The following is a 16,480-nucleotide window of genomic DNA, read 5'->3' as shown; positions in this document are numbered from 1 at the left end:
GTTTAGCAAAGGTAAAGTTTGATCAAGAGGGTTGGGGGAGTCCTAAAGTGTGTAGGCACTGCCCTGGTTACGAGAGGGTGTCCATCTCTGACACTTTGCACCAACATTGGGCAGTTTTCCTGCAAAACTAGGGCTGCCCCCCCAGCTACCCGGGGTCAGTCTTCTGTCTTAGGAGCAGGCAGGGTCATCAAAAACAATGTGAAATACCTCTCACTGCCAACTGTGTCTGGTTAAACTGTGTGCCAATTTCCATTTCAGGTGGCAGGTAATGCCACCTTGACCCTTGATTCTTAAGTATTACAAGGATGTTGTGGTTTTGGCTGGGGCAGAGAGAATTTTCCCCACAGCAGGTGGGCCTGTGTTTTGGATTTGTGCTGAGTGCAGGGATGATAACAGAGATGTGTTTGTTGCTGCTGAGCAGAATTTACATGGAGCCAAGGCCTTTTCTGGGTGTGTGGGAGACTGGGAGGAGACACAGCTGGGACTGGTGACCCCAGGTGACCACAGGCATGTTCCAGACCATGCTCAATGTGAAGTATTGAGTAAAAACAGGGCATTTGGAATGATGGTGTTTGTCTTCCCTAGTCACCATTACACGTGAGAGGTCCTGCTCCCCTGGAGACAGCCTGACCATAGGACATGGTGAATTAATTCCTTTTGTTTGGCTTGCATGTGTGGCTTTTGCTTTTCCTATCAAACTGTCTTTATCTTGGCCCAAGGGTTTTCCAGCTTTTTACCCTTCCCTTCCTCTCCCCATTCCCACTGGTGGAGACTGAGTGTGTGGCTGCCAGGGCTTGGCTGATGGCAGGTAATAGAGAAAGGAAATAGAGCTTCCCAATTCTCCCATCCTTGTAGGAGGCTGTGCTACATCTCTTCCCTGAAAAAATCAAAACAAGGGAGTAAATGGGTCAACAGCCAGGAGAGGTTAGCCCTCAGCATATCTGCCACTTTCTCCCCATCCATCCAGATGTATTTAACATAACACAATTCAGAGAATCACAGTCTGGGTCAGGTTGAAGGGCCCAACACTGGGCCATCTGGTCCAAAATCCCTGCTCAAGCATCACCCCAGAGGACACAGCAGAGGCCTGCACCCAGGCAGTTGTTGAGTATTTTCAGATAGGGAGACAGTCTTCTTTACTCTGTGTGTGTGACTGTGCTCTTCCACTGCACAATCACACACATAGTAAAGAAGATTTTTCTCATGTTCAGGTGGAATTCTCTGTGCATCGGTTTCTGCCTGCTGTCTCACGTCCTGCTGCCTGGTACCACTGAACAGAGCCTGGTCCACGCTCTGACCCCTCCCTGCAGACACTGACAGATGGGGATGGGGTCCCCTCTCAGTTATCCCCTTTCAAGGCTGACAGGATCAATTCTCTCAGCCTTTCCTCATAATGGAGATGCTCCAATCCCCTGATCACCTTTGCAGGTCTCTGCTAGACCCACTCCAGGAGATCCATATCTCTGTTGTGCTCCAGAGCAGACTCCAAGGTGAGACCTCACCAGAGCTGAGTGGCAGGGCAGGATCACCTCCCTTGAATTTCTGGCAGTGCTCTTCCAAAGGCATCCAGGATTCTGTTGGCCTTCCTGGCCACACGAGCACAGCTGCTCATGCACAGTTTGGTGTGCACCAGGAGCCCCAGCTCCTGCTCCACAGAGCTGCTTCCCACCAGGCTGGGCCCCAGCCTGTGCTGGTACCCAGGGCTGTTCCTCCCCAGGGGCAGGACCCTGCATTTTCCGGTGTTGGATTTCAGAGAGTTCTTCTCTGTCCATCTCTTCAGCCTGTCGAGGCTCTTCTGAAGGGCTCACGGTCAAACAGTATCAGACAAAGACTCGGGATGGGACAGCACAGGGTGACACTAATAGGACAGCACTAGATGACGCCACAAGAACACCATGGAATGACACTAGGGGACAGACAGCAGGAGATGACCTCAGGGGATGGCATGTGAGGACAGCGGGGGGACAGCAGCGCACGTGCCGGGACGGTGCGCTGCCCGGGCGGGCAGCCATGGCGGGGCGGCTGCGGCGGCTCGGCGGCGGTGAGGGAGCGGCGGGGGCGCTGAGGGGGCGGAGGGGGCGCTGAGGGAGCGCTGAGGGAGCGGCGGGGGCAATGAGGGAGCGGCGGGAGCGCTGAGGGAGCGGCGGGGGCAGTGAGGTAGAGGAGGGGGAGGTGAGGGGGCGGCGGGAGAGCTGAGGGAGCGCTGAGGGGGCGGCGGGAGCGCTGAGGGGGCGGCGGGAGAGCTGAGGGAGCGCTGAAGGGGCGGCGGGAGAGCTGAGGGAGCGCTGAGGGGGCGGCGGGAGAGCTGAGGGAGCGGTGAGGGAGCGGCGGGAGAGCTGAGGCAGCGCTGAGGGAGCGGAGGGGCCGCTGAGGGAGCGCTGAGGGAGCGGCGCGAGCGCGGTCCGGGGACGGCCGGGGCTCCGTGCAGCTCGGGAGGGACGGCAGCACCGTGCAGCTGCAAATCCCTTGGGAAGAGTTCCAAGGGTAAATCTTCCCTAACTCATGGGTTTTCAGCTTCTCTTTTGAGACGGGACTCTTGTAGAATCTATATTCATTAGTGCTGTAAGTGGTTGTAAGGGAAGTGACATTGTGTCTAATTAATTTCAAGAAACTTTATTATTCAGTCATTTACATTTCACGTGTGTTTTAACCTTTGGCTTTTAAAAACAAGTGTGTAACTCTCAGTAGTTAGTGTTCTAGCTGCAGGAATAGAGTCTCTTGAGATAACTCCTCGCAGAATCGCAGGATGGGTCAGGCAGGAAGGGACCACAGTGGGTTATCTGCTCCAGCCTCCCTGCTCCAGCAGGGCCATCCCAGAGCACACGGCACAGGATTGTGTCCAGAGGGCTCTAGAATGTCTCCAGTGAGGGAGACTCCACAACATCTCTGGGCAATCAGGTGCCTCTTTCTGATACCTGCTGAATTGCATGGGCAGTTCAATGAAAGGCAGAACAGTGTGATGTTCCCAGGATTTTGGAGCCAGAATGGAAGATGGCAGCTGGAGTTATCAGGGCCCTAAGCACAGCTCGTGTCCCCTGAACAGCCTCCCCCAGGGCTGTACCCCTTGTCCAGGGGCCCTTGGTTTCATCTCTGCCTCGGCTGAGCCAGGAGCCTTGCCACCAGCCCAGCCCTGGCTCTGTCTCCTGGATGGACCTTGCCCTTCTGCTGTGGCCTTGTGCCCAGCCCTGCCCTGGCCCCATCTGCTGCTGCTCCTGCCTGGATGGACCCTGGACCTGGCTCAGCTCCATTTATGCAGGGCACTGTCAGTGAGCCCGGCTTTGCCTCTGCCCTGCTCCCTGGGACTGCCCATGCTGCAGTCACCTGGGCACCTGTCTGCAGAGCATTCACTCAGTGCTTCCAGACAAGAACTTGTATTAGAAGTAGGTTTTATTTTCAAAATAAAAATTATTCTTCTGTCAAAATAGAAGCCCATGCAAAACTAAAAACTTGAGTTTTAATGGGTGAAACATAAACACCTTTCTTTTAAAATTACATATATTCTGCCTCTTACTTATTTTTCCAAAAAAAACTTCTCAGACTAAAAAAACCCTCCAAAAATTTCTGTTACTATAGCTCGTGTGTTTATTGAACAAGCTTATTGAGCAAATATTTTAGGTGTGTTGTTTGCCAAGTGTTTCATAATTCTTTTACTATTTTATAGTTGCCTTTAGGCAGCAGAAATGGAAAAGTTCCCTCTCCACACATGCAAAAATGCCTCCTTGTGATTTTGTACCTGAAAAATATGAAGTAAGTAATGTATAATGTATACTACACTGAATTTAAATAAAGCTTCATTACTGGGTTTGGGTGACAGATTCATCTGCTAAATATGATTATAAAATTTTCTTCTTTGGGCATAGCCCAATTGCTACAGCTAGGATATAACCTGTACCTATGTGACAAATCTCTAATTTGAAAACATTTTAAGAAAGAGGTTTGTGCAGAATCATGGCTTTATTTCAAGAAGCTGAGTTTCAGAGGTTTGTAGAACAGCCTTCTGTGTGCCAGAATCTATTACAATCTTAATCCTGTAGACAGCTGTGTAATCTGTGTGCTCCACACCAACTACTTGATTCTGGATCTTTGGAAGGCTTGGATGGATACTGACTGTTTTATTCCACTCAGTCCTATCCCTATGAACGCATGCAGAAGATCCGTGAACAAAATATTGCACCTTCACTGAAAACATACTACAAGAGGCCATTGCTGCTGCACCAGGGGCATATGCAGTGGTTGTTTGATCATGAGGGACGAAGATATCTTGATCTCTTCGCTGGAATTGTCACTGTCAGTGTTGGACACTGTCACCCGTAAGTATGTTGCTTTTTGATTTATGGTACAAAACCCAGGAAGAGACACCTATGCTTGTTTTGTGCTTATTAATCTGAAGCACTGTGAGCCTAAAATCAGAATATAACTTACTGAATTGCCATGTGTCACAATTCAGTTTCTGCTACATTTTGAAGGATTCATTAATTTGGTCTGCTTGCCCCTCCACCTGGCGCATGGTGCAGCATCTGCGTTTGCAGAATCAATAGCACAGAGGTATGTGCAAGTATGAGTGAGGAATCTGTGTGGAATCCCATCCCTTTGTCTCTGCCTTGCTACATGCAGGAAGGTAACTATGGCTACCCAGAAGCAGCTGGCTCGCCTGTGGCATACCACCAACATCTACATGCACCCAGCAATCCACGAGTATGCGGAGAAGCTAGCTTCTCTTTTTCCAGATCCACTAAAGGTAAATTGCTTCTGACAGGAGCAAGGGCTGGTGAAGTGGGTCTCTGTTTATGAGAAGTATTTATTAAATAATCGAGAGCCATGATATCTCTCTTACTGTATGGGGAATACAGACTATCAGTTAAAGAGCACAAGGGTCCTCAGGGCCTTTTCCTCAGACCCAGCTGTGGAGAGGCGTAACATCCCCAATTATTTCTGTTCTGTTTGTTTTCTCCCTTCACTTTTCACTGTGAAGAGGCATTGTGGGCTTAAAAATTACTTTGGAGGAACAAAGATGTTTGCTATTCTGACATATAGCTAGCCTTAATTTTCTTGATCACATGAAAATCCACAGTGGTAATTGTTTGACAGTATTTTGTGTAGTATGTGTAAATGTTTACTGGCATTTAAACAGATCACAAAAATGTCATATTTCATATTTAGTGAAACAGTAAGAAAAATAACTTTTGTTCTCAGATAAAATAAATTGATGGTAAAATGAAATTGGGCTAGCAGAAGAGCATTAAGCTATTGCAATCTTAAAGATGGAAGGACAGTAAAAAAAATTTAAACATCCCACTTAGTTTGACCCAACACTTTGACTTCTCTCTATCAGAAATCCATCTTAGGAAAATCTGTAAACAGAAACCTCTTGAGATTTTTCTGTACCCTCCCAGAGCACATCATTGCATCTTTGTTCTCATCTGTCACATAAAGGCAACACTAATTTTATCGTGGTGAGGTCGCCCTGTGGCAGTGCTAGGCTAGAATTCATCGTGTTACTAAGGGACATGGTCTGATGCCAAAGAAGAAGGAGGTGTTTTTGTGCTGTACTGACCCCAAGTGTTCTCCCACAGGTGGTTTATCTCACCAACAGTGGGTCAGAAGCCAATGATTTAGCTATGTTCATGGCGAGGCTACACACTCGTAACTTCGACATCATCTGTCTCAGGTAATGCCGACACAGCTTCACAAAACCACTCTGTGTGTGGAATCGCTCTCTGTGTGCCTAAAACAAGAAATAACTGAGAACTCTTTCACCCCAGGTCTCCAGAGGAGAATGCTATAAAATTACTGTATTTGACAAAGAGGAGTAAATCAGGAGCTGAAGTTTTCGTACAGCATGTTAGTTTGCAATAAAAATGCAACCTGCAATTTTTGCTTGTGTTACCTAGAAAATAATCTGATGTCTGTGTTCAGGGTGTGCTTTGGTAGACTTTTGTTCATGGCCAGACGAAGACTGAGCAATTGCTCCTTTCTTCCTCTGTTTCCCTTCTGCAGTGCCCCTGTGGGTACAAAGGTACCTCTGGAACAGCAGTGCAGTGAACCTCAGCAGAGAACTGCTCTGCTTGGGAGCTGATTTTTGTTTGCTTTGCTTTGCTGCCTTGTTATTCTGTCAGGGCCCTGAACCACAGTTCACTGCACAGGTACACAAACAGCTCTTCTGGCTTAATGACAGGGACGGATGTGGGCTGAACTCCAGTACACTGTAAATAAACACCAGCATAAGCAGTTCCCTTTACTGTGCAGCCCAGGGAGCCTCAAATATTAGAATAAAAGGCTGTGTTAATGAAGAGCTGTATTTTTCTGTTACTGTGTTCAACAGAACATTGAGTGCCTACCTTGTTTGTGTATCCTCACGAACCAATTTTGATTTGTATATAAAACTGACAGCCAACCACCATTTAGTTTAATGATTGGCAACACCTTTTGGAGACAGCAACTGTTTCCAAGATTCAAAAGACAGAGGTGTTTGTTCTGTATGGTTCAGGTGCTACAGTAGAATTTCATGAGGCACTGTCTGAATCACTGTTGGTTCCAATGATTGTACTCATCTCCTCTCAAACACTTCTTCACAGTTTTTATATTTGTAATAGCAGCATCAAAAGGCAGAGCAAAAAATGACTGTAGGAATCTTCTTAGTTTCAGTGCAACAATGCACATTTTCCCCAACAATTTATATCACAGAAGCATGCCTTCTCAGAACTGATATTACTGCAGACAGTTCTCAGAAATGAGTGATGTTGATCTGCTTTGTTTTTTTGCACAGAGGAGGATACCACGGAGGCAGCCCTTACGCACTGGGCTTGACATCTCTGACTTCTTATAAGCATGGCGTTGCCAATGGCTTTGGCTGTACAACTGTGAGAATTATTTTTTTTTTCATTATCTGGGTAACTAACAGTTTATTTGAGTATTTCAGCAATTGCTGTTTTCTGCTCTCAAGCACTTTATGGCCACTAATCAAAACTGCAGTGTAGCAGTTTCTGCTGTGTAAATTCAACAAGAGCCAGAGTCCCCTTTTCTTCTATGAATAGTTTCTTAGGCTAATTTGGAGTTAGAACAGCCATAACACAAGTGGTCCATGATTTGCAGTTCTTTAGTCATGCTTGATGTTTACATGGGAGTCTGTGTAAAAAAATAATGTTCTGAAGCCCTTTTTTCAAGTTTGTTTTGTCAGACCTGTGCAAAGCTGCTTTCAGATGGTCTGGAGCAGATCCTTCACTACAATGACTGGAAATCCTATCTCAGCAAGACAGGAGACACATCTGTTAAGGAGATCCAAGGAGATTAAATGGCAGTGTGTTATGTCCCTGCCCTTGAACAGATTGGAATAACTTTCTGTCTAGGACCTGCTATTGCAGACTCCAATAGTTACAGGTGACAGCCACGTTATTAACCATAGGAAGGCTCATTTACAGCAGCTCCCCAGCCTGTCTCAGTGAGTGCGCTAATTCATGTGGTATTTCATCAGCAGCAAGGATTAGAAAGCTGGAGTTTTCTCTATTAGATGTGCCTGCCTCACTCTACTTTGCAGATTTTGTTCATATTTCAGATTACCGAAATACTACCAGAAGCTCTTAAAATGCTGGCATTACCTTTAGGTAACCAATATCTTAAGAATGAAAAAAGGAATAAAAAATCAGTTGAGTGGCTATTGATGCAACACTCTAAATTTTTGATTCCAAAACTGTCTTGGTTATTTGGTGTTACTCCCCAAGTGTTCTTCACACAAGTTCCTTGAACTGTGTTTGCCCCTTGATTCTAACAGCTGTTTTTCTGTTTTGCCATTAGTCATCAGATCAAAAGATCTCTTGAAAAGGTGTCATCAAATCTGTAGCTATTTCTCTTATGCCTGACAGACAATGTTACCAGATGTTTTTCGTGGTCCATGGGGAGGCAGCCATTGTCGAGATTCTCCAGTGCAAACTGTTCGAAAATGCAGCTGTACTGAAGGTTGGTCCATGACAAAAATTTTTGGATTACAAAATACTAGTGAAAATGTGTTATAATTACCTCCTCAAGAAAAGCAGATGTCTGGTTAGGTTTTGCAAGACTGACCCAAAAGAAATATTCCAGATTATCTCAGGATCCTGCATTCCAATGGGAAAAATGTGGGACAGATGACACCACGTTCTCAGATTTCTTCTTGAAATCCCAGTGTTTGTTTCCAGTATTTGTTATGATCAACTCTGGAAGCTGTGGAACTCACTTCAGTACATCTGGAAGAACAGAAGCGTTGATGATCTTTTTTGTGGTTTCTAAAGTTCTGACAGCTTTCCAGCTTTTATATTGGAATAAGGCAAATAGTAAGGACAACCAGCCATACGTGAAGGTCTTACATGGGGCAAGATGTTCCATATACAACACAGTGTGAAATCTCCTCTACTGCTGTGCAGCTAACAACAGTTCCAATCAGTTTTTCTACTGTTTCAACAAGCACGTTTTATTATTTTAGTTCATATGGACACTTAACAGAATGGTTTGTTTTTAGCTTTGCTGTCCCTAGTGGATGGCAGCATTAGCCATACTAATTGCTCTGTTCTTTATCTAAGCACAGACTGTGTTCTCCAGAATCCTCCTACCTGCCCTAACCATGGAGTACACATTTATGAGAAGAGACTCTCCTTTAATGTTTAGCTTTTTACTGTTCATTTGAGAGGTGGTATTTACCACGCAGTCATACAACACTTGTTGCTTAGATGCATAGTTTCATGTTTTGAAGCTAGTTTTGTGTCATGTGAAGTAAATTTCCTTCAAACTGTTTCCCCTGTAAACAGGTGCATGTCTTGCAAAAGACCAGTACATTGAACAGTTCAAAGATACTCTGAATACCTCAGTGCCCAAGACAGTAGCTGGATTTATTGCTGAACCAATCCAAGTAGGTAGTTTCCAAATTCTCAGTTGTGATAGCACAAGTAGTGTGAAATAAATACTCAAATCTGATATTCTTTAGCTGCAACCTGAACATAGATGCTTGCTGATTCTTACTATGATTTTGTAATGATTTAAGCACCTTAAATGTTTGAAAGATTGGATGCGCTGCCTTCAAATTTCAGCTTTTGTCACTGACTTCAATGGAACTAGAATTTTTCTTGTGAAATTAAACAAAGAATCATGATTAAACATACTTTTTTTTCCTGCATTTAAATAGTGAGTGTGATGCATGCTATGGTTTGGTTTCTATTATCTCCTTTCAATTTTCATTACTATTTCTGTAAACTTTTAACTCAACCTCCTTCTCCCTCTTCTAGTCATGTTGTCCACTACATTTTTAACAGATGTCCAGTAACTGATGGCCACAGGATTCATTCTCCTAATGTTTGACCCTACATTCACAATTGCTTTAGACATGGTTCTTCAATAGGAAAAATGAGAATTTGTCCCAGGCAAGAGACAAGAGAAACAATGTGAGAACTGTAACTACAAGGGAAAACTGCAGCAGTTCTCTGGTTTTTACTGTTTTCTAAGTACCTAGTATTTGAGTCTTAAAAGCTGTTCTGGTCCAGGTGGAGGGAAAAAATTGAATTTCCAAGGCAAGTGCAAACTGTCAAGGTGAAAAGACATGGAGGAGGCAATGTTCTAAACAAGTTAACCAAAGAAGGAATATGAATTCTCTGGTTAACTTCCTCATCAAACAGTTCCTGGGTTTTGCGGTGTGTAGGTTTTCATGGTCCTTGTTTCAGCAGTTTGTTGTTAATTGACTTGGTCTTACAGTGATCATGGTCTCACCAACATTCCTGCCAGCACAACCAGCGGAGCAGCAGGCAGCACTGTGGAATGGGAACGCGTGACCTGAGCAGGAGCTTTCTGAAGTGATTTCATCGCTGGAGCCAGAAGCTTGTAATAGCAGTCCTGCTGTTACCTGAGGGCTGCTAGGTTCTTTTCTCAAGTAGAATTCCTGTTTCCTTGTCTGTTCCTGAAAACATTGTGTTTCTCACTTGGCAGGGTGTTAATGGAGCTGTTCAGTACCCAAGAAATTTCTTAAAGGAAGCTTATCAGCTTATACGGGAAAGAGGGGGCCTTTGCATTTCAGATGAAGTGAGTCAGATTTTTTACGTAAGAATTCTAGAGTAGGGTACTTCTAAACGTTGTCCTAAAAGAATCCAGGTGAAGCCTGGAAATAATCTAAGTGAAATGTGATACACTTCATAGCTTAAGTTTAACACAGTGTTAAACTGCATCTTTCCAAGCATATGAGCCTCCCAGTTTTTACTGCCTTTTTTCTCATTTTAGGGAAAGGTAACATTTGTAGCAGACTTCAGTCCTTACCTGCTGGGAGCAGTAAATTTACACAAATATGCAACGAATAGCAACAAATGCTACTTGTGATGGAAGATTTGTCAAAATAACCCATCCTTTTATGAGTGTTGTTGACATACATAGAATACATAAAATACTTGATTGCTGTACCTCTGCAAAATATGTTTTAGGAGTAGAATTTTCTTAGCTAAAACAATACTACTATAGTATCAAATGTGTCAAATGTTTTTACATTTCTTCTCCACTTTGAAATGGACGCCGCATCTTATTTGTGCATCTCACCAGGCCTAAGACATGATGACATCTTACAAAAACCCAATTACAGTAAATAGCATTTTGTGTACAACCATCTGAATAAGTGTCCTAATACCAGTTGACTCCAGATACAGTTGCTGTTTAATGCAAATCAATAACAATAGAAACACAAGAAAAGAAAATACATAATAAAGCATGAGAAAATGATGAGTGTATCTCTGAATTTTTCCTTTGAAAGGTGCAGACAGGATTTGGACGCACAGGCAGCCATTTCTGGGGGTTTCAAACACATGGTGTGGTCCCTGACATTGTTACTTTGGCAAAAGGAATTGGCAATGGTTTCCCAATGGCAGGTGTTGTTACAACAAAAGGTATGTGTTCTGTTCCACTATGATCTAAAACAGTAATTGCAAAATATAATACAAAATAATTACTGGTGGAGAGATGTGTGTTTAAAAAGCTGAATGTTACTTAAAACTTTTTCTCAATCTATCTTTTGAGAATTGAGTTGGGTCCTCATTGCTTTACCTGTTTTACCACATGTGCTGTATCAGTACAAAGCTGTATTTAAATGGGTTTAGTTGTATAACTGAAGCAGGAATGAATGTGAGTGGTTTGTAGAGCTGGTAAAAGAGCCTGGAAACCCTCACCGAATTCACTGTTTTACTGATAAATATACTGTGAATAAATAACCCAGCTGTTTGATTCCTACAAATGGCAGGCTCAGTCTAGGGAGGAAAATCTGTAGATAGCAGGTGAGAGCATATGTTAGAAGGATGACTTTTAAAATAAGTTTTGTTTTGGTATCTGCTAGGCAGTATAGTTTTTGGAAATACTCATATTTTGCTCAGACTGCTTCCAGGAAATCTTGCTGTGTTGTCTCCAGTAGAATCACAGTTGAATCACAGCAAATGAAATTGTTGTTACAGTAACAAATGTTTAAAGCAATTCAGTACACTTACAGAACAAGGCAGAGGCGGCCACCAAGATGATCAGAGGGGCAGAGTACTAAGAGGAAAGGCTGAGAGAATTGGGATTGCTCAGCCTGGAGAAAGCTTTGGGGTGACCTATTTTGGCCTTCCAGTGTAAGAAGAATGGAGAGGGACTTCTTAGAAGAGCATAGAGTAACAAGACAAGGAGGAATGGCTTTAAACTGAAAGAGATTAGGTTTAGATTAGATATGAGGAAAGAACTCTTTACTGTGAGAGGGGTGAGGCAGTGGCACAGGTTGCCCAGAGAAGCTGTGGGTGCCCCATCCCTGGCACTGCTCACAGCCAGGCTGGTTGGGGCTTGGAGCAAACCAGTCCAGTGGAAGGTGTCCCTGCCCGTGGCCGAGGGGTTGGAACTGGATCATCTTTAAGGTCCCTTCCAACCCAAACCATTCTGTGATCCTGTGATTCTATGAATGGAAGGAGTAACCAGTGTTGTTCTTTTTCTTTCAGAAATCGCAAGTTCCTTGGCTCAAAACCTTCACTTTAATACGTTCGGAGGAAACCCTTTGGCCTGTGTAGCTGGAGCTGCAGTTCTTGAGGTAGGGAGAGCATTATATGAATTTATCTGTACCACAAGATAAATTGTTTCGAAAGATGAAAGTTGCACATATAAGTTTCTATGTGGGCAATTTTTAAAATAACTGAGTAAAGTGCATAAACATATGTGTGTCCCATACACAGGAAAAAAATCCTGATTAATTTAATTGCAAAAATTTTCAGATCTCTGGAAGGAGTAGGAGCCCTGTAATTATGACTTCAGAATCATCTTTATCTCCCTTGGGCTCTCTACTTTGTTAATAAAATTGTAGGAGAGAACTTACTGAAAAGCCTTAGCTAATTCTTTCATAGCACTATACAAATCCACAGCTAAGAAAATCTATTTTCTGGCATACATGTTTAACAAAATTTTAGGCCTTATGCTTTTGCCTTATGCTTAAAAAAACTTTTATGACCAGACAATTACAAATACCTAAGGTCAAAAATTCTTCTGGAAAAAAAATTAAAAGAAAACACAAAAATGTGCAATGTATTTCACTTATTATTCAGTAGAAAATCAGTCAGTGGGTGGTAGGTCACTATTACAATTTGTTTTGATTATGCACAGAAGATTCATTTCTGAAGTGCACTTCATTACAGCAGACACTGTTTCTATTCATGTTACTTTCCTGAGTGGTTTGGGGGGGTTTAAGCTATTAATAAGATGGATGATTGTATAAAGAACCCATGTTTTGGGGTTTTTCAACTCTGAAATAACTTGGAGCCTGTCTCTGAAATAATAACAAGGAAATTGTTAGAGTCAGGAAGAATAAAATGGAGTTGAAAGAAAAAAAAAAAAGTAGAAACAACCACTTTATCTTCTGTAATTATTTTTAAATGTAATTTGTCTAAATGCAGATGTTAGGTTCATCTAATGGTTTGTGTGTAGGTGCTGTATGTGCCTGCAAATAAGAACTCTGATTAAGGAAGACAGCATAAAGAATGAAGAAAAGATTGTTATTAAAAAAACATGTTGTTGCTAAATATAAAATAGTATTCAAGCTGTTCCCTGTCTAGTACATAAACATAGATAAACCTAGTCAAATTCTATTCTTCTCATGATACTGAAAAATATTAAAACATTCTGGTAAGATTTTGAAAATAGTCCTTCTGGTCAGGTATTTTCCAGTACAAGTACAAGAGAGTATTTTCCAGTACAAGTACAAGAGGAATTACTGCATTAAATGTACACATTAAGAAAAATGTGAAAAGTGACACATGTGAAATATGAAAGTATTATGTGCAACTGTATTCTGATGCTGTGATCATCACAGCAGTGACGTGAAGAGTTCTTCTAAATGTGAGCAGTGAGGTAGTCAAGGAACATAGCAAGGAAGTGAGATAAATATAGTGACAAGTTCAATGGGGATTAACAGAATGTGTTGAAAACTTTTCCTGCAACACTGTAATGGTGCTTCATTTTAACCAGGCTATTGAAGAAGACGATCTACAAAAAAATAGTGAGGATGTGGGAACATACATGCTGCTGGAGTTGGCTAAACTACGGGATAAATTTGAGATTGTTGGAGATGTCCGTGGCAAGGGACTTATGATTGGAGTAGAAATGGTGACAGATAAGGTTAGTGACTTCTTCATTCCTTTCAATTTACAGTGCCATTGAAGATTTTATCACATTTTATTTCAGTTGAAATAATAGAAATATTTCCTGTTAAAAAGCAGACAGTGCAGTGGGAAAACATTGCTCTGGCTAAAAACGAGCCAGAACATTCCATCATTCGGCTATTTCACAAGCTTTGAGTAAACAGTGAAATGCACCTTAACTGCACAGGCTTATGAGAGCAGGTAAGTTATACAGCTAACATTTTCAGCTAGAGTTGGGATTTGTTGGAGAGACTGGAATATACATCTTTGTCACAGAACTAATTTAGAATATCTGAGTGAAGTTTAGTATTTCCTTTCCTCAGGACAGCCGATGCCCTCTTCCAGCTGAAGAAATCAGTCAGATCTGGGAGGACTGTAAAGACATGGGGGTTCTGATTGGCAGAGGAGGGCTCTACAGTCAGGTACTGAACCTCTAGTTGTAAATAAAGCTTATTTTCTTTCCTTGTGAACTACATCCCTGCTTCCCTCAAGTTAAGTTAATTTAGTTTAGTAAATAAATTAGAAAATGTATACTCTTAGGAGCCATCTCTGTTTAATACTGCTTATTTTAAAACTGGGCAAGAACTATATGATTATTTTCAAATATTCTGAAAAAGCTCAGTGCTTGGAGTTTTCCTTCAGAGGGACAACTTCCCCTAGAAAACCAAGGTATGCAAGGTATACAGTCAATGCAATTTAGAAGAACTCAGTAATACTCAGGAACAAGTCTTTGCACAGTTTAGGTTATCACCTGACACATCAGTACAAAACTAGTAGTTCTTTGAGTCAGGGGAGCTGGGTAATGTTCTAATTCTATGGCAATTAAAGGAAAAAAAAAATGGTGTTGACAGCAAGTTCAGCAACAGCACAGAAGAGAGAGTTGGATGCGAAAGCCATCAGCCCACAGCAGCTGACAGTGTACTCCAGGCTGCAGCCAGGACACTGCACCAGCTCCCTGCAGCACTCAGCTAATGGCAGAGAATTGCCTCAGGGCTGGGCCCTCTGACACAGCGCAGGCAGCTGCATGTGAGATGGATGGAGGGTGGCTAAAATAAATCAGACACTGTGTCTGTTACCTCATTAGTCCTTCCCTAAATCACAGACCAAGAGGCAGGTAACGAGCTGAAGCTCAGTGCAGTAAAATCTCATTCTGTCTGATAAGAGGGCTGTTTACCTGTGAGTGTTTGCTTCAGCAGCAGCTGTGGGTGGGAAAGCCCATTACTCTGCTCTTCCTGTATTAAGTCCCATGACGTGAGGCCAGAAAAATCTGAAATTTAAGCTTCTTATGGAAAATAAATACTCTTGGAAACATAGATTAAAAATTCAGACTTAAGAGACTGCCTTCTTGACAAGTGTAGCTGTATATATAACACTTCCTGATCAACATTTCCAGCTGTAGCACCCTAACTACAACGTAGTATTTAGTGATTCATTCATAATGCATTCTCTTAAAAGCCTTTAAAAACAGCCTATAATAAAAAAGCAAATCAGCTGACACAATGGGAGAGCCTGCCATTCTCAGCAGATACTACTTTTCCCTGTGGTAGAGCTGCAAGAAAGGAAAATACGTCTGTCTCTGTTCTTTCTTCATAAAAATCGATCTGAGATTTTACTCTGTCTGCTGAAACAGAGCTGCAGACACGACCTACTCTACTTAGGTCTTTTGTGGAGGCAGTTAGGTTATCAAGAGGGGGTCATGAGTCAGATGCAATTCAGTGCAGTCAAGTTCAAAATTGCTCCACTTCAGAGTACATTTATCATAAGCCTCAGTGCCTGCACTGCTGTTCTCCTTTTTTCCTCACTTTTTTGGGGCGGGAGTGCTGACCCAGATAGGCTGCTTGAAACCATATTCTTTCCATACAATTTGAGCACTTCTTTTTTCTTTTTGTTCTCTCTCCTCAGACATTCAGAATTAAGCCTCCTATGTGCATTACTAAGAGGGATGTCGACTTTGCTGTGGAAGTATTTCGTACTGCTTTACAGAGACACGTGAATAAAGCAGCTGCAAAATAGAATTGGTTTGTTTCCTTACATGAGAGGCACACACAATCCCTGACACTTGCAACCCAGACTGGGCACTAATCTACCCTGGAAAATAAAATCACAGTGTGACTATTACATGCTTGTTCAGTATCATAAGTGTTCTGTCTGATACAGTGTTCAACAAGGACACGGTGTAATCTGTTTTGTAAAGCTGCAGTTCAGTTCTACAGTGCTGATTTGTATGAACTGCACACCTATTTTGCCATTATCAAAAAAAAACCTGACTGGATTAACAGGATATCAAATGGAGAGGCAGGCATATGTTCTTCTTTCCCCTGTGAAAATCCTTTCAAAATCAGTAATTTTTAGAAAGAGTTACAGAAAGAGTTGGGAAAGAAATTTCAGAGTTAAAACTGTTTACCCTGCCTACAAGGACACACTGTAATTAGAGCATTGCAAAAAGTTTGCAGACAGTTGAGATGTTTCTAATTACAATAATTACTTTTATCATGGGGATAAGAAATCCAGTCATCGCTCTCTCCAAAATACACTTCTCTTTTCCTCCTGCTGCTTTTGGGATTGCACACACACCCATTTTGTAAAGGTGCAAACTCTGGAAGGTGGAATAAAATGTTCTTTCTTACATAATCAATTTTTAATGTGTAATGTCATTGCTTCCTTCAGTTTCCAATAAAAAAACAGATGTTGTGGACAGTCAGCAAGAACTGTACATTTACCATTTTCCTTTTATTTCAAATTTAATATTGGAAAAATTTCTTGACCCAATAAAGCACCATGTCAGGTTGGGGGGAGGAGAGTATTCTGCCAGTACTTCAGAGGAACTTTGGTAA

At 42.4% G+C, this 16,480-nt stretch overlaps 1 protein-coding gene across 1 annotated transcript; it reads left to right on the top strand.

Annotated features, from left to right (window-relative positions):
• Window positions 1-1,972: 1,972 nt before the first annotated feature.
• On the top strand, window positions 1,973-16,281 carry AGXT2 (alanine--glyoxylate aminotransferase 2). The gene is made up of 14 exons (XM_063179628.1): window positions 1,973-2,041; window positions 3,662-3,747; window positions 4,126-4,310; window positions 4,615-4,738; window positions 5,574-5,668; window positions 6,767-6,860; window positions 7,860-7,953; window positions 8,778-8,878; window positions 9,946-10,038; window positions 10,754-10,886; window positions 11,958-12,046; window positions 13,474-13,623; window positions 13,970-14,068; window positions 15,549-16,281. Exons 1-14 carry the CDS (start codon window positions 2,011-2,013, stop codon window positions 15,657-15,659), a joined length of 1,485 nt encoding a protein of 494 aa, XP_063035698.1. The 5' UTR covers window positions 1,973-2,010; the 3' UTR covers window positions 15,660-16,281.
• The last annotated feature ends 199 nt before the right edge of the window (window positions 16,282-16,480 follow it).

The sequence above is a fragment of the Melospiza melodia genome, chromosome Z (genome assembly GCF_035770615.1).
Source record: "Melospiza melodia melodia isolate bMelMel2 chromosome Z, bMelMel2.pri, whole genome shotgun sequence".
In the NCBI taxonomy this organism is placed as follows: domain Eukaryota; kingdom Metazoa; phylum Chordata; class Aves; order Passeriformes; family Passerellidae; genus Melospiza; species Melospiza melodia.
Note: the sequence above shows the minus strand (reverse complement) of the source record. Positions and strands in the feature narration are given on the sequence as shown.